At 40.1% G+C, this 17500-nt stretch overlaps 1 protein-coding gene across 1 annotated transcript in view; it reads left to right on the top strand.

The window, feature by feature from the left end:
- The window catches only part of LOC144969935 (carbohydrate sulfotransferase 15-like), a 28448-nt gene that overhangs the window by 9492 nt on the left and 1456 nt on the right, over positions 1-17500 (top strand). Inside the window, exons 3-8 of the mRNA XM_078909018.1 lie at positions 4194-4293; positions 6855-6996; positions 8552-8777; positions 10643-10765; positions 12334-12656; positions 16867-17014. Coding sequence (XP_078765144.1) covers positions 4194-4293; positions 6855-6996; positions 8552-8777; positions 10643-10765; positions 12334-12656; positions 16867-17014 — 1062 coding nt within the window. The remainder of the gene's footprint in view (positions 1-4193; positions 4294-6854; positions 6997-8551; positions 8778-10642; positions 10766-12333; positions 12657-16866; positions 17015-17500) is intronic.

Here is a 17500-nt window from a genome sequence, read left to right as displayed (position 1 = left end):
TGTGTTCATTTCATTTGAAGTGAAGGTGAATCTAATTCAATCAGTAACGAGTATGTCCCCCGTTCGCTCCAATCACAGCATTGCATCTCCTACGCATGGAATTGGACAATCTGGCCAGCTGGTGTTGAGGAGTGTTATCCCAAACTGTTCTTACGGCGTTCATTTTGCGGGTCTAATGAACGAACTTGGGGGCCGATTATGTTCCACATATGTTATATCGGATCTAGATCGGGGGATATTGCAGGTCACAGGCTGATAACGTTCACATTATTTGCTGCTATAAATCCCTTGTTACAATAGCTCGGAGGGATGGTGCATTGTCGTGTTGAAGTGAAAATTTAGGACGTTCATGACAAAATGGAATAACATGGGGTTGTAAAATGTGCTGGATGTACCTTGCACCGGTTAGGGATGCATTTAATTGGACCAGAGGTGTCATATAGTTACTGCTTATTCAACCCCACACGACCACTTGTCCATATCCTCTGTTTGGGGATTCCAATACACAAGAATCGTGAAATCACTCGTGTGATCGTCGGTAACAACGTAATCTACCGTCATTTCTTCCAATCACAAAGCGTGATTCATTTGAGAAGAGAACAAATGACCACTTGTCCATATCCTCTGTTTGGGGATTCCAATACACAAGAATCGTGAAATCACTCGTGTGATCTTCGGTAACAACGTAATCTACCGTCATTTCTTCCAATCACAAAGCGTGATTCATTTGAGAAGAGAACAAATGACCACTTGTCCATATCCTCTGTTTGGGGATTCCAATACACAAGAATCGTGAAATCACTCGTGTGATCGTCGGTAACAACGTAATCTACCGTCATTTCTTCCAATCACAAAGCGTGATTCATTTGAGAAGAGAACAAATGACCACTTGTCCATATCCTCTGTTTGGGGATTCCAATACACAAGAATCGTGAAATCACTCGTGTGATCTTCGGTAACAACGTAATCTACCGTCATTTCTTCCAATCACAAAGCGTGATTCATTTGAGAAGAGAACAAATGACCACTTGTCCATATCCTCTGTTTGGGGATTCCAATACACAAGAATCGTGAAATCACTCGTGTGATCTTCGGTAACAACGTAATCTACCGTCATTTCTTCCAATCACAAAGCGTGATTCATTTGAGAAGAGAACAAATGACCACTTGTCCATATCCTCTGTTTGGGGATTCCAATACACAAGAATCGTGAAATCACTCGTGTGATCTTCGGTAACAACGTAATCTACCGTCATTTCTTCCAATCACAAAGCATGATTCATTTGAGAAGAGAACAAATGACCACGCATGCGTTGTCCAACGCAGATGAGTACGGGGTCACTGAAGACGGGCCAGCCAGAAGAGAACAAATGACCACGCATGCATTGTCCAGGGCAGATGAGTACGGGCGTACGGGGCCACTGAAGACGGGCCAACCGGTGATGTGCTCTAAGACGTTGTCGCATCAACGGACGTTTGCGATAATGTCTGCAAGCTCCCTAAGTCTGCAACGAACAGTGTGTCGACTAATTCGTGTACCTGGGAACTCAAGCGCAGTTTCAGTCACCGTCCTAAAACAATCCCGTAGATATGTAGCGTGCGTATAAAACGGTCCTCACCTTGTGTTGTTACTCGTGGTCTGCCAGTTCGATTTCGGTCCCTTACCGTTTGTGTTATTTCAAATCAATCCTCATGGGAATCGCTTGCTGATGACCGCAGCGGCTGGAGATATGCGGTGATGGGGGGAGTGAAGAGAGGTGAGGAGAGGAGGAAGAAGTAGTTTGATGAGAGGAGAGCAAGGAGGAAAGAGAGGCAGCAGATCCAAACACCCAACACACAGTCAAACTACGTGTGCAACAACTGCGGTAGAGACTGCCATGCAAGGATTGGTCTGCTGAGTCACACCCGTCGTTGCTCTCAACAAGACTGATGAGACCAAAGCCATACAGGGCGCAAACCATCGTCTCTTGAGACGGAAGGATGCCTACTATTTCAAATCGATCCACTAAGGAATATACAGTTCTCCTTGAGATATTATATTTTATTAAAAATTCTTGCTACATTAGTCACAGACTGTCCAGCTTGAAGATGACCAATAGCACGTGCACGTTGTTCTAAACCCAAGTCGTGGCTTGGCGTAGATTAATGGATGGTATTTTGTATTGTGTTTTTCTGCCTTGAAAATAGTTCAAGAAGACACGGATGACAAAAAAAAAATTAATTTACACACTTCCTGTCCACAGTAAAGGTGTTAAAAGGTTATTTTAGCACGTGCGCGACGTGGTGAGCGAATTTCAGGTCCAAAACAAAAACATCGACTATCGGTAAACAGAAAGGCTAATACAACACAGTGGAAAATCATTAGCCTACGTCAACGGATAAAAAAGTAACGACGATTTTAAATGTGTATACTTTCTTTTGATCGCAAGTATATATATATATATATATATATATATATATATATATATATATATATATATATATATATATATATATATATATATGTCTGTGTGTGTGTTTGTGTTTGTGTGTGGAAATTTAAAAAATAATTCAGTGCATAGCAGAGAGATTATTTACAAGACCAAAAAAAAAAAATATTATCTCCCAAAACTAACACCATACATTTGACTGTTTCCCTCTCAGCCAAGGACTCCGGCAAGGAAAAGGACAAAACCAAGTACACGGAAAAGCATGGGCTTTTCTTCGTACCCGAATCTGACTTCCCGTCGCCCTGTGTGACATTGAGCAGGTCACCTCGCCATAGCTCACTTTGCGGCGCTGCACTGCGGCTGACGCCTGGGTCATTCCTGTCTTCCCCTTGGAATAGTCCTAAAGATATATTTCCCCTTAGGGATGAATATAGGGAATTTATTTATTTATTTATTTATTATTCTGTAATCCCATTCCAAGACAAAGACAAAAAGCAATTATTGGAAAGCAGATATAGATAGAATGCGCTTGGCCAAGGAGTTCACAACATTGCCATCCGGAAGTATAACGGACCAACACACAAACTCTGTGTAACCATGAACTTTTATAGTCTGGTTAATACAGTTTAGTGAGAACAACTCACAAACGCGGATGGCAAATACAATAACAAAGGCCTGAGTGACGTCATCTGCACACTATCTATAGATAGTATGCACTTGGCTAAGAAGCTCATAACATTGCCATCCGGAAGTGTAACGGACCAACACACAAAACTATGTGTATCCGTGAACGTTTATAGTCGGGTTAATACAGTTCAGTGAGCATTACTCATAAACGCGGATGGCAAAAAAAAAAAACAATAACAAAGACCTTAGTTACGTCATCTTCGAAATATCTATAGGGCTATGGAAGACACAATTAGCGACCTTCCTGCCCACTATGGGAGATGTTAATATGATACGAATAATAGAGATTGGTAGGGTTTATCTTTAGTTAAAAAAAAAGATATTTTTAATTTTTTTTTTAATGAGCTTTTATATACCGCAATATCCACTAAACTTGCTCAAAGTGCTTTACAAGGGGTCCCTGACCAACAGCAACACTTAACATATAGGACGAGACATGACTTCATTTAGGCGATATTACATTTTTTTTATTCGGACAGAGACAACGCTGTGAACGGCCATGTACTCATTTTACACCTGAGTACGGTGAGAGAATGTGAGTAAATTAAGAACCTTTTCCAAGGAATCAACTATGCAACGAGCGAGGCTGGAACCCAGGACCTTCTGATCCGAAAACGAGTGTCATACCACTAGACCACAAAGCCACACAAAGAGCCGCTAGTAAGAGCTCTTCATCATCATCATCATCATCATCATCATCATTGTTGCCTTTTTCACCCTGGGTCAGGATATAGGCCACTGACAAACAGTTTCCATCCTTCTCTATCCCGAACTAATTTTTTAATCTCATTTCAGGTCTTACCATTTCTCTGTATATCAGCTTCTTTAATTCTTTTCCCTGTTCCTCGTGGCCTTCCCCTTGATCTTCTGCCCTGAGGGTTCCAGTCCAATACTTTCTTTGTTATAGTGGAGTCGTTCTTTCTAAGCGTGTGTCCAATCCACCTCCATCGTCTTCTTCCTATTTCCTCTCCCACTGGTTTCTGTTGTGTTCTTTTCCATACTTCTTCATTTTTTATTCTATAGTCACAACTTAGAGCTTTTTCCTGCTTCATACAAAATTTTTATTTTTCCTTCCAGAAGACGCAGCTCCAAAAAAGAAATCGGAGGAGGTAAGAATACGAGATCTTCAAGCTTTTGAAGAATCACAAAAAGCCAGGCCTAATATATCCAATTTCAAGTAAGTTCCATGTCCAAAAAAAAAACAACAACAAAAAAAAACCAAAAAAAAACCCATAGATTAAAAAGTAAAAAAAAAATAAAATAATAATACTTTTGACTTTTTAATTAATGGTTCTCTTTTGGTTTGTTTTTAAATTATTATTTTTTAATATTAAGGTCAATATACCTATACCTGTTTATTGTCGTATTTAAAAGACGGAGATAATTCTAAATTGGCAAAGCAACGACAAACATTGGGTGTCTCCCATTCCTGAGGTTAAAAATAAAAATAAAAAGTAAGTTCCACGTCGTCGATGTCCGATCTTCAGTGGATGGTCCATCCCCCTTCCCCACTTCCGCTATGCTCCTCATCATCCGTCCATCCCCCTTCCCCACTTCCGCTATGCTCCTCATCATCCGTCCATCCCCCTTCCCCACCTCCGCTATCCTCCCCATCATCCGTCCATCCCTTCCCCCACTTCCGCTATCCTCCCCATCATCCGTCCATCCCCCTTCCCCACTTCCGCTATCCTCCCCATCATCCGTCCATCCCCCTTCCCCACTTCCGCTATCCTCCCCATCATCCGTCCATCCCTTCCCCCACTTACGCTATCCTCCCCATCATCCGTCTATCCCCCTACCCCACTTCCGCTATACTCCTCATCATCCGTCCATCCCTTCCCCACTTCCGCTATCCTCCCAATCATCCGTCCATCCCCCTTCCGCTATCCTCTCCATCATCCGTCTATCCCCCTTCCCCACTTCCGCTATCCTCCCCATCATCCGTCCATCCCCCTTCCCCACTTCCGCTATCCTCATCATTATCCGTCCATCCCCATTCCCCACTTCCGCTATCCTCCCCATCATCCGTCCATCCCCATTCCCCACTTCCGCTATCCTTCCCATCATCCGTCCATCCCCATTCCCCACTTCCACTATCCCCCCCCCCCCATCATCCGTCCATCCCTTTCCCACTTCCGCTATCCTCCCCATCTTCCGTCCATCCCTTCCCCCACTCCCCCACCCCCCCTCTCCTCCTCCCTCTATCTTGCCATCCCTGGTGAATCTTTCTTTCCGATGATTCAACCATCACTGCATTATTTCTGTCTCTGGCGTCGGTGTGTTTCCCGGTTTAGTTGCCTTGAGTTCCTGGATAACGATGGCAGATATAAAAATAATTCCCCCTAACCTGGTGCCCATCACGAGCTGTGAGAATGTTGACTCTTGTTGAACTTTGATGTTGTGGAATTCTGTCCCTTAAAAAAAACAAACAAACAAAATAAGTCAGTCCACCTCAATGTTAAGTTGTGAAACCAAATGATCAAAGTGATGATGAAGCCACAGAAAACGCTCCTTTAAAAATAATTATTAAGAGGGCACCTTCAACAACAAAACTCAAATCGCGAAAACCTTCCCACCTAACAAAAATTATGGCAGACTTCAGTGTGGAGGAGAACTTGAGAGAAATGCGGAACAGGGAAACATCAAGAGGAGGAAACATCATAAAATTAAAAGATCCCTCTAAAAGAATGACTGCTTTCCACAACGCTAGGAAATACTGGCTTTCCTCAAATCGCCTCTTAACAGGACATGGCAGAAGATGAATAAACAAATGCATTTTTTTTTGTTTATTTACCTTAACAACGTTATTATCACATATTATCTCATAGTGTCTTATTCATCTTGTTTTGTTGATAAAGGGGAAACCGGAAACGTCCACGTTGTCTGTTTTCGTTTATTACATTGAAGCTTACATTCAATTTCACATTGTTATTTATTTCTTCGAGGTTTGAGCAGCAAATATTTACATAATATAAATCACAGATTCATATATTAAGTTAATCACTTTCAAAATGACCCGATGTTATAAAACTAGTAGGACTGTTCCAGAAGACAATAGAAAATAAAAATTTAGCGGCGGCGATGAGGGCTCGAACCCGCGATTCTACTGTTACGACAACTCCGCCTGGCCGAGGAGAGCGTGGCTCTACTCTGCTGCCTGAGCTATCCACCAGGTTCGAGCCCCCATCGCCGCCGCGAAATTTTTATTCTCTATTGTCTACTGGCTCTTTTCTACTCACTTCAATTTTTGTTATTATCAACATAAGCGCCTGCTCCACTCACATAAAACTTGTCTAATTTTCCATTATATTCAAGCTTGTGTAATTAATTTTCCATTATATACAAACTTGTGTAATTTTCCATTATATACAAACTTGTGTAATTTTCCATTATATACAAGCATGTGTAATTTTCCATTATATACAAACTTGTGTAATTTTCCATTATATATACATGCTTGTGTAATTTTCCATTCTATATATACAAGCTTGTGTAATTTTCCATTATATATACAAGTATCTGTAATTTTCCATTATATATACAAGCTTGTGTAATTTTCCATTATATATACAAGCTTGTATAATTTTTCATTATATACAAACTTGTGTAATTTTCCATTATATATACAAGCTTGTATAATTTTCCACTATACAAGCTTGTATAATTTTACATTATATACAAACTTGTGTAATTGTCCATTATATACAAATTTGTGTAATTTTCCATTTTGTACAACAGATTTTCGCGTCAAGAGCTCAGACTCCAGTTTAAAGAAATACCATTTGTTCCAGAGGATATATTCTTTGATAACAAAGACATGTTCAGCTGCCTTCACAATGGACCGTCCGACGAAGGGAGCGCTGAGAATCTTTGGTGCCGGGTAAGAATGACGTCATCAGAGAAAAAACAAAATATTTTCATTAATCTGTCCATCAGTGTCCATAATTAACTCGTACATGTTTGACCAATCAAATCATGGCATTTGTGACACACCTTCACACGTGCTCGGACAAACAGAGTTGGTTGTTTATAGATAGTATGCAGATGACGTCACTCAGGTCTTTGTTATTGTTTTTGCCATCCGCGTTTGTGAGTTGTTCTCACTAAACTGTATTAACCAGACTATAAAAGTTCATGGTTACACAGAATTTGTGTGTTGGTCCGTTATACTTCCGAATGGCAATGTTGTGAACTCCTTGGCCAAGCGCATACTATCTAAAGATAGTATGCACTTGGCTAAGAAGCTCATAACATTGCCATCCGGAAGTAGAACGGACCAACACACAAAACTGTGTGTATCCATGAACGTTTATAGTCAAGTTAATACAGTTCAGTGAGCATTACTCACAAACGCGGATGGCAAAAAACAATAACAAACGCCTGAGTGACGTCATCTGCATACTATCTATATATGCGTATGTGAATGTGTTTCTTTGGGTGTGTGTTTTAATTGTGTGTTCTTAACACCTCCAAAATACTCTTCAACAGTCGTAACGTCACTTCCTTCCTAATGACGCATGGTAACTTAGTAACACTGGCTCGAAACTATCGGAACACAGGCGGACGTCCGTATGAAATATTTCTCCGGCGAGCATAAAAGCGTGACCAGAGGGGGAAAAAACATAAATTTGATCATGTTTTGACTTTTACACACTCTGATCACAAGGCATATGAAAAGTTCTAGCCAGCATAAAGAATAAAAAGTAATGATTTTCTTTGTTTAGAACCAATATGGCCGCCGTTGCCAGGCGGCATGATATCAGACTATTGAATCCAATAGAATGGATTTGGTCATTGATTTAACCGTATAATGATAATAATAATAATAATAATAATAATAATAATAATAATAATAATAATAATAATAATAATAATAATAATAATGATAATAATAATGATAAAATAATGATAAAAATAATATATAAATAATAATAATAATAATAATAATAATAATAATATAATAATAATAATAATAATAATGATAATAACAATGATAAAAATAATAATAATAATAATAATAATAATAATAATAATAATAATAATAATAATAATAATAATAATAATAATAATAATAATAATAAGCATATTTATATAGCGCCTTTCGTCGAAACCTCAAAGCGCTTTGAAAAAAATAATAGAAAATAAAAATTTCAACCAAGGTATCAAAACAATTAAGAGCATAAAAGGGCATCAATACATCATCAATATAAATGTCACATACAATACATTTAAAATTCAATTAAGTAAATATTTTCTGAAAAGATATGTTTTCAGGGATTTTTTGAAAATGTCTATTGAGCTCGAGAATCTCACAGATTGAGGAGGGAGATCATTCCAAATCGTGGGTCCGAATTTCATAAGAGACCTATCACCAAAATACTTAAGTTTAGTTTTAGATGATCATGCATCCCCTGCATCTTCTCTTCCCTGTTCAGCCCCGGCCACTCTTTGCAACTGACATGAAGAATCCGTGCTTCTTCACAACTCCACGACTCGACGATCTGGAACGGAAACCTCGTTGCATTCCTTATTTCCATATACTTGGCACGGATAAATGTGGGACCACAGACTTCCACGCCAGACTCGTACGGCACCCTCACATCATCAAGAACGACGGAAATATGGGAAAAGAGACCTATTTCTGGTGCTGGCTTCGATATGGTGAGTACAAGGAGGAGGAGGAGGAGGAAGAGGAGGAGGAGGAGGAGGAGGAGGAGGAGGAGGAAGAGAAGGAGGAGGAGGAAGAGGATGCTGATGATGATAATTAATAATAATAATAATAATAATAATAATAATAATAATAATAATAATAATAATAATAATAATAATAATAATTAAATAATAATAATAATAATAATAATAATAATAATAATAATAATAATAATAATAATAATAATAATAATAATAATAATGATGATGATGATGATGATGATAATAATAATAACAATAGCAGCAATAAATATAATTAGTGTCATCATCCTCATCATCATCATTATTTTAGTTATTATTATCATCATAAAAATAACAGTACCTAACAATATTTTACCAATTTTAAACACTTGTAAAGAATCATCACCAAACTCAGCAACAGCATTTCAGCAACAATGTTCGTTTTTTTTTTGTTTTTTTTCTTTTTTAAGGTTTTTACGGCGCTTGCAACGCATTAAGGTCATATCAGCGCCAGTAAAAATGGAGAATATGGGATAGTAAAAAGTTCTAGAATTACAATTAAAGTACCCAAGAAAAATTAAGACAAAGGGGAATGGTACAAATAGGGAATTGGTGTAGATTCCAAAATTTCATCAATGTATTTAGTTTGAGATCACCTAAAAGTCTCATCCAGACACGAGCACATTTCCCTACAAATAGGAATACACTCAAATGCTTACGTTATTAATTCAAAACAACAAATATAATAATAATACATAACACAGAGATGATTTACAAGGAAAAATAATATCCTCTACCAAAACAATAACTATACATTTGACTGTCTCCCTATAAGCCAGGGTACCCGGCCAGGGCCAGGAAAAAAATCAAGTAATCTCAATCCAAGAAAAAGACAGAAAGCATGTTGGAAAACAGAAACAGGGGGATAGAAGACACAATAAGTACCTCCCATCCCACTATGAGAGGTCAGGAACCCCACTCAGATATAGGGGAATAGAAGACACAATAAGTACCTCCCAGCCCACTATGAGAGGTCAGGAACCCCACCCAGATATAGGGGAATAGAAGACACAATAAGTACCTCCCAGCCCACTTTGAGAGGTCAGGAACCCCACCCAGATATAGGGGAATAGAAGACACAATAAGTAACTCCCAGCCCACTATGAGAGGTCAGGAACCCCACCCAGATACAGGGGGATAAAAGGCACAATAAGTACCTCCCAGCCCACTTCGAGAGGTCAGGAACCCCACCCAGATACAGAGGGATAGAAGACAAGATAAATACCTCCCTGCCCACTATGAGAGGTCAGGAACCCCACCCAGACACAGGGAGATAGAAGACACAATAAGTAACTCCCTGCCCACTATGAGAGGGCAGGAACCCCACCCAGATACAGGGGGATAGAGGACACAATAAATACCTCCCAGCTAACTATCAGAGGTCAGGAACCCCACCCAGATATAGGAGAATAGAAGACACAATAAGTACCTCCCAGCCCACTATGAGAGGTCAGGAACCCCACCCAGATATAGGGGGATAGACCCAATAAATACCTCCCTGCCCACTATGAGAGGCCAGGAACCCCACCCAGATACAGAGGGATAGAAGACACAATAAATACCTCCCTGCCCACTATGACAGGTCAGGAACCCCACCCAGATATAGGGGGATAGAAGACACAATAAATACCTCCCTGCCCACTATGAGAGGTCAGGAACCCCACCCAGATACAAAGGGATAGAATACACAATAAATACCTCCCTGCCCACTATGAGAGGTCAGGACCCCCACCCAGATACAGCAACAATAAAAAGCCAACATCGACATTTTTATAATCAACGTCCAACCTTTTCAGGCCTTTGGATGTCCACTACAATCCCAAGATGGTATTTCTTCAACTATGTCGGTATGTTTTTCACGACAACTTCTAAAGAAATCGTTGCGGAGTATACCATGACCGGTAACCAGTTAATTACAGGTGAGGTTAAACTATTTTATCTTCACCACTATCACTATCATCACCATCATTATCATCATCATCTTCATCATCATCATCATCATCATCATCATCATCATCATCATCATCATCATCATAATCGCCATCGTCATTGTGGTGCGGATTTGGCGCGGCTATGTGGTCTAGTGGTATGCCACTGGCTTTCGAATCGGAAGATCCTGGGTTCGATCCTCCCTGGAGAAGGCTCTTTACTCACATTTTCTCACCGTACTCAGGTGCAGAATGAGTACCTGGTCGTTAACAGCGTTGTCTCTGTCCGCAAAAAAAAAATGTAATTTCGCCTAACAGGCGCCAGTCCCGTCATACATATTAGATGTTACAGTTGGCCAGGGACCCCTTGTAAAGCGCTTTGAGTACGTTCAGTGGATAATGCACTATATAAAAGCTCAATTTAATAATCACATAAATAAGGCATTGAAAACGCATTCTTTGGATAGGCTCTCGAACCACTGAATCCATGCCATGCGTTTAAGTAAAATCTCCCAACATCCGCCAGGATGATTTTACGTAACAAAACACAAGACTATGTGTAACCTTGTCTGGTTGGAATAATTTAGTGAGAACTAATCATAAAAATGTCTGTCTAAAAACAAAAACAAAGAGCTGAGTGACGTCAATTTCTTCCCTTCTAGTAACCAAATTTTTTATTGATTATAAAAGTGCGATGTCATACAAACGGGTTCCTGTCTCATTGGAAGTGTAAAACCAGTCTTCTGGAGGACTGAATACAGACCTTGTGTAATTCATCTTCTGGTTTCAGAATGATCTTATTTTCTGGTCTAAATATATGCTGGTCGTCAATAGGGAATGAGATTAGCGGAAGAGTAGCGTCCCTTGATTGGACGTCACCGGCGGAAAAGTTATTAGAGAGAGAACGTCATGTTGGTTGTGCGCATGCGTCTCTAGACCAAGCTTCCGGAGACACTTCACCGAAAGCGAGGACGAGAGAGACGCATGCGTAAAACCATGTTGACGTTCTCTCTGTAAGGTGATATCCAATCAAGGGACGCTACTCTTCCGCTAATCTCATTCCCTATGAGATAATCCATCCTCCTGGGTGGGGTTCCTGACCTCCCAGAGAGGTCAGGGAGAAACTTACAGTGTCTTCTACCCCCCTATTTCTGTTTTCCAACCTGCTTTCTGTCTTTATCTTAGGATGAGATTACTTGGTTTTGTCCTGGCTCGGATACCCTAGCTGAGAGGAAAACAGTCATATGCATAGTTAGAGTTTTGGGAGATTATATTGTTTGTCTTGTAAATCATCTCTCTTTTATGTACTGTATTGCTTTGTTTACATATATAATATGATTTATAAACATTTGAATGTATTCCTCTTAGTGGGATCTTGTACTCGTGTCTGCGTGAGACTTTATGTGATCTCAAACTAAGTTTATATATATATATATATATATATATATATATATATATATATATATATATATATATATATATATATATATACATAAAATATATAAATATATGTATATATATATATATATATATATATATATATATATTGAAATTCTCAGGTGATGCGACCCCTATGGACCTTTGGGACTTTCGCGGATGGCCAAATGATCCCCAAAATGCAGGTCTGGATGAGCCAGCGGCCTTGACCCCTCACGCCATGCGGCATATGTACAAAAATCCCCGTTTCTTCGTTCTGATGAGGAACCCAGTAGATCGCCTTTACTCTGATTATCTCGCCATTGGTATACATTACAAAGTACAGCGAACGACAGAAGGTTTTGCGCGAGATGTACGCATCGCCATTTCCCTAATGAGGGACTGCCTCAAACTTAACTCGACCCGGAAGTGTTTCTTTAGTGACGTCATGTACCACAAGATGCCGGTACGTATGCTCCAAAATGTGTGGAGAAGGCGAAGGGGCAGGAGAAGGAAGAGGAGGAAGAAGAAGAATAAGAAGAGAAAGAGGAGAGCAGGAGGAGGAGGAAGAAGAGGAGGAGGAGGAAATATGTTCAAAGTGTTAGTGTAAACAATGATTGGCAGTCTTATGTTTGTTTGTTTGTTTGTTTGTTTGTTTTTTGACGGTTTTAACGGCGCTTGCGACACATTTAGGGTAAATCAGCACCAGTAAAAACGAAGAAGAATATGAGCTTGTCAAAAAGTTCTAGAATTACAATTAAAGCACACAAGTTGGTTCAAATAGGGAACAGATGTAGATTCCAAGAGCACACTGTCGGTGTATTTAGTTTGAGATCTCCTAAATGTCTCATCCTGACACAAGCGCAGGATCCGACTAAGAGGAACACACTCAAATGTTACATTATACATTCAAAACAACAAATTGATATAACAATACATAACAGAGAGGTGATTTATAGCGCAAAAAATGCAATCTTCCAAAACTATAACTTTACATTTGACTGTTTCCCTCCAAGCCAAGGAACCTGTATAGGAAAAGGGCAAAACCAAGTAATCTCATTCCAAGACAACGACAGAAAGCAAGTTGGAAAACATCTATAGGGGAATAGAGGACACTGTAAGTGACCTCTGTGGGAGGTCAGGAAACACACACAGAAGCCATTTGTTTTCACTGATGTGTAATAATGAGAAATATAAAATGTTTGACCTTCCAGAAAAAATAAATGAAGCAAACACTTACATCAATGATATGTTTGTTTTTTATGAGTGTTACGGCCATTGCGACACTTTTAGGTCATTTTAATGCCAGTATAAAGGAAAATGGTAGAGAAAAGTTGTAGATATGAACTTTAAAAGCACAGAAAAAAAGTAAGACAAAGGGGGTCTGGGTCAAATAGGGAAGAGGGGATTCAAAGATAAATCCATGAATTAAGGTCATATCAGCGACAGTAAAAAGGAAGAAAAAGGGATAGTAAAACGTTCTAGAATAACAATTAAACCACCCAAGAAAAGGTAAGAATTGGTTCAAATAGGAAACAGATGTAGATTCCAAGAGCACAGGATCAGTGTACTACGTTTGAGGTCACCAAAAAGTCTCATCCAGACACAGGTCCCCACTAAGAGGAATGCACCCAAATCATATATAATGATATGTAAACAAAACATAATACAGTGCATAACAGAGAGATGATTTACAAGGGAAAAATATCATCTCCCAAAACTAACAATACATTTGACTGTTTCCCTACTCTCGGCCAGGGTATCCGGCCAGGGCCAGGACGAAACCAAGTAATCTAATTCCAAGACAAATACAGAAAGCATGTCAGAAAGAAGATAGATGGGGATAGAAGACACTGACACAGTAAGTACCTCCCTGCCCACTATGGGAGGTCAGGAACCCCACCCAGAATCCTTCAATGTTCAAATTTTGACATTGCCTAAAAGTCACATGCAGACAGAAAACAAAATGATTCTCCTATGATGTGGTACAGGCAAATGTTTACTGAGAACAAAATACAATTTTATACAGTTTTTTCCAAACTAAAAATAATTAACATAATAGAACATAAAAGGGGGACAGAGACAATTAACTTACAATACGATTCAATAGTCTGATGTCGCGCCGCCCGGCAACGGCGGCCATCTTGGTTCTAAACAAAGAAAATCATTACTTTTTATTTTTCATGCTGGCTAGAACTTTTCATTTGTCTTGTGATCAGAGTGTGTAAAAGTCAAAACATGATCAAATGTATGTGTTTTTTTTTCTTCTTCTGGATACCCTTTATGCTCGCCGGAGAAATATTTCATACGGGCGTCCGCCATTGTTCCGATAGTTTAGAGCCAGTGTTACTAAGTTACCATGCGTCATAAGGAAGGAAGTGACGTTACGACTGTTGAAGAGTATTACAAGAAGAAAAAAAATCATATCTCACTCTTCTTAGGATCCCGCCAGAACCAAGGGGCGGGGGGGGGGGGGACAAGCGATCTCAATCCAGAACAAAGAGAGCTGCATGGAACGTGCGGCTATGTGGTCTCGCTTTCGGATCGGAAAGTCCTGGGTTCGAGCCTCGCGCTCGGCGCATAGTTGAGTCCTTGGAAAAGGCTCTTTACTCACATTCTCTCACCGTACTCAGGTGTAAAATGAGTGCCTGGCCGTTAACAGCGTTGTCTTTGTCCAAAAAAATTGTAATATCGCCTAACATGTCCCGTCCTACATGTTAAATGTTGCTGTTGACCAGGGACCCCTGGTAAAACGCTTTGAGCACATTTAGTGGATAATACGCTATATAAAGCTCATTTAAAAAAAAAAATTTAAAGTTTTGTTTTAAAAAGTTTTACGACACTTTCGACTCTTTTAGGTCATTTCCGGGATAGCCAAAACAAATTTAGATTTACATTTGAAATAACACGAGAACAAATAAGACAAAGGGGACTGACTGGTTCAGATTGGGAACAGATATACATTCCAAGAGCAGACTACTCTCACTGTTCTAAGTTTGAGATCACCTAAATGTTTCATTTGACACAGGCACAGGATCTTGCTAGGAAGAAACACTTAAGTTAGCAAATGTAACAGTACATAACAGAATTACAAAGAAAAAAATACAATAAATAAAATAAATAAAAATAAAATTTCCTTTATTCATCCATTGTGGAAATGTGTCTCTAGGGTTTATTCCAAGGGAAGACAGGAATAACCCAGGCGTCAGCCGCAGTTCAGCGCAGAATATTGAGCTAGGGTGACAAATGCCACACAGCGCAGCGGCGGGCGATCGAACTCGTTACCTTTCGGGTAAGAAGCAAAGACCGTACCGCTGAGCCATGCTGCCTCCTCCCAAAAACCATACATTTGACTGTTTCCCTCTCAGCGAAGGACTCCGGCAAAAGTCAGGACAAAACGAAGTAATCCCATTCCAAGACAAGTACAGAGCAACTCTGAAAACATAGGGGGGGGGGGGGAGGTAGAAGACACATCAAGTGATCTCCTGCACACCAGAAGACCGAACCCAGTATATCAATGATAATGAGAAATAATATATGCGGCTATGTGGTCTTGTGGTATGACGCTCGATTTCGGATCGGAAGGTCCTGGGTTCGAGCCTCGCTTGGCGCATAGTTGAGTCCTTGGAGAAGGCCCTATATTCATATTCTCTCACCGTCCTCATGTGTAAAAGGAGTACCTGGTCGTATACAGCGTTGTCTCTGTCCAAAAATATCGCCTAACAGGCGTCATGTCCCGTCCTACATGTTAAGTGTTGCTGTTTGGCTAGGGATTCCTGTCAGTCGCTCTGAGCACGTTTAGTGGATATTGCTCTATATAAAAGCTCTTTTTTAATTTAAAAAAAACTTAAGTGAAACAAGTGGCTATGTGGTCTAGTGGTCTGACACTCGCCTTAGGATCGGAAGGTCCTAGGTTCGAGTCCGGCTCTGAGCGGCGCATAGTTGAGTCCTTGGAGAAGTCATTTTGCTCACATGCTCTCACCGTACTCAGGTGCAAAAATGAGTACCTGACCGTTAACAGCGTTGTTTCTATCGGGGAAAAACAGTATTGTAATATCGCCTAACAGGCACCATGCCTCGTCCTATGTGTTAAGTGTTGCTGTTGGCTAATGACCCTTGTAAAGCGCTTTGAGCATGTTTAGCGGATATTGCGCTATATAAATGCTCAAGTTTTACATTTTTGAATAAAGATTTTTAAGAAATTGACTGTGAGCTTTCAAAAACGCCTTATTATGACCACCAGTTATTTTTTTTACTTGAGCTTTTGTAATGCGCAATATCCACTAAACGTGCTCAAAGCGCTTTACAAGGGGTCCCTGACCAAACAGCAACAGGCAACATGTAGAACGGGACATGACGCCTTTTTGGTGATATTACAATTTATTTTTCCAACAGAGACAACGCTGTTAACGGCCAGGTACTACTCAATTTACATCCGAGTACGGTGAAAGAATGTGAGTCAAGATCCTTATCCAAGGACTCAACTATACGCCGAATGAGGCTCGAACCCAGGACCTTCCTATCCTTAAGCGAGTGCCATACCACAAGACCACATAGCCGCAAAATTTTCATTTTAAATCACCAGTGCGCCCTTAAACCTCCAAACCCCCCCCCCCCCTCTTTCTCTCTCTCTCCTCCCCCCCCCCTCCCCCTCCCCCTACCCCTCCCCCCAACAGGTGAGACTACATATCGGTTGCTATTCTGTATTCCTCCGCGAGTGGCTGTCTGTGTTCAACAGACGACATTTCTTTTTTCTTCGGACAGAAGATTGGCACACGAATATGACACAAAACCTTGAAAGGGCCTTTCAATTTCTGGAAGTTGGTAAGTTTTGAGTGTTTCTTTTTTTTAACCGCAACCCAGTCCCAGGTTCACTCCCCAATGGTTAACACTTCCCTAAGTCCTAGGTTCACTCCCCACTGCTGCCTACTTCCCATAACTTTGTCGGGTTTTGGTGGGTTTCGTAAAAAATAAAAACAACTGTTAATTTTTTATTGATCTAGAAATGATGATCAAAAATAAAATAAATAAATAAATAAAAAATGTCCTTTATTCATCCCCGTGGGGAAATATGTCGTTGTGGTATATTCCGATGGAAGACTGCAATAACCCAGGCGTCAGCCGCAGTGCAGAGTCGTAAAGCGATGATGATGATGATGATGATGATGATGATGATTATGAGAGTGTTGGTGACAGTAAAGATGATGTTGAGGTGGCTGTGATGCCATTGTGGTGGTGATAGAGGCTGTCCTTGGAAAGATAAGACCTCGCTGGGATTGGACTAAAGTTGCCGGTAACCCGGAATATTTT

This window comes from Berghia stephanieae, chromosome 4, assembly GCF_034508935.2.
Source record: "Berghia stephanieae isolate SIO BIC M18660-M18661 chromosome 4, UCSD_Bste_1.3, whole genome shotgun sequence".
NCBI lineage: Eukaryota > Metazoa > Mollusca > Gastropoda > Nudibranchia > Aeolidiidae > Berghia > Berghia stephanieae.
This window is presented reverse-complemented; position numbering and strand designations above follow the sequence as displayed.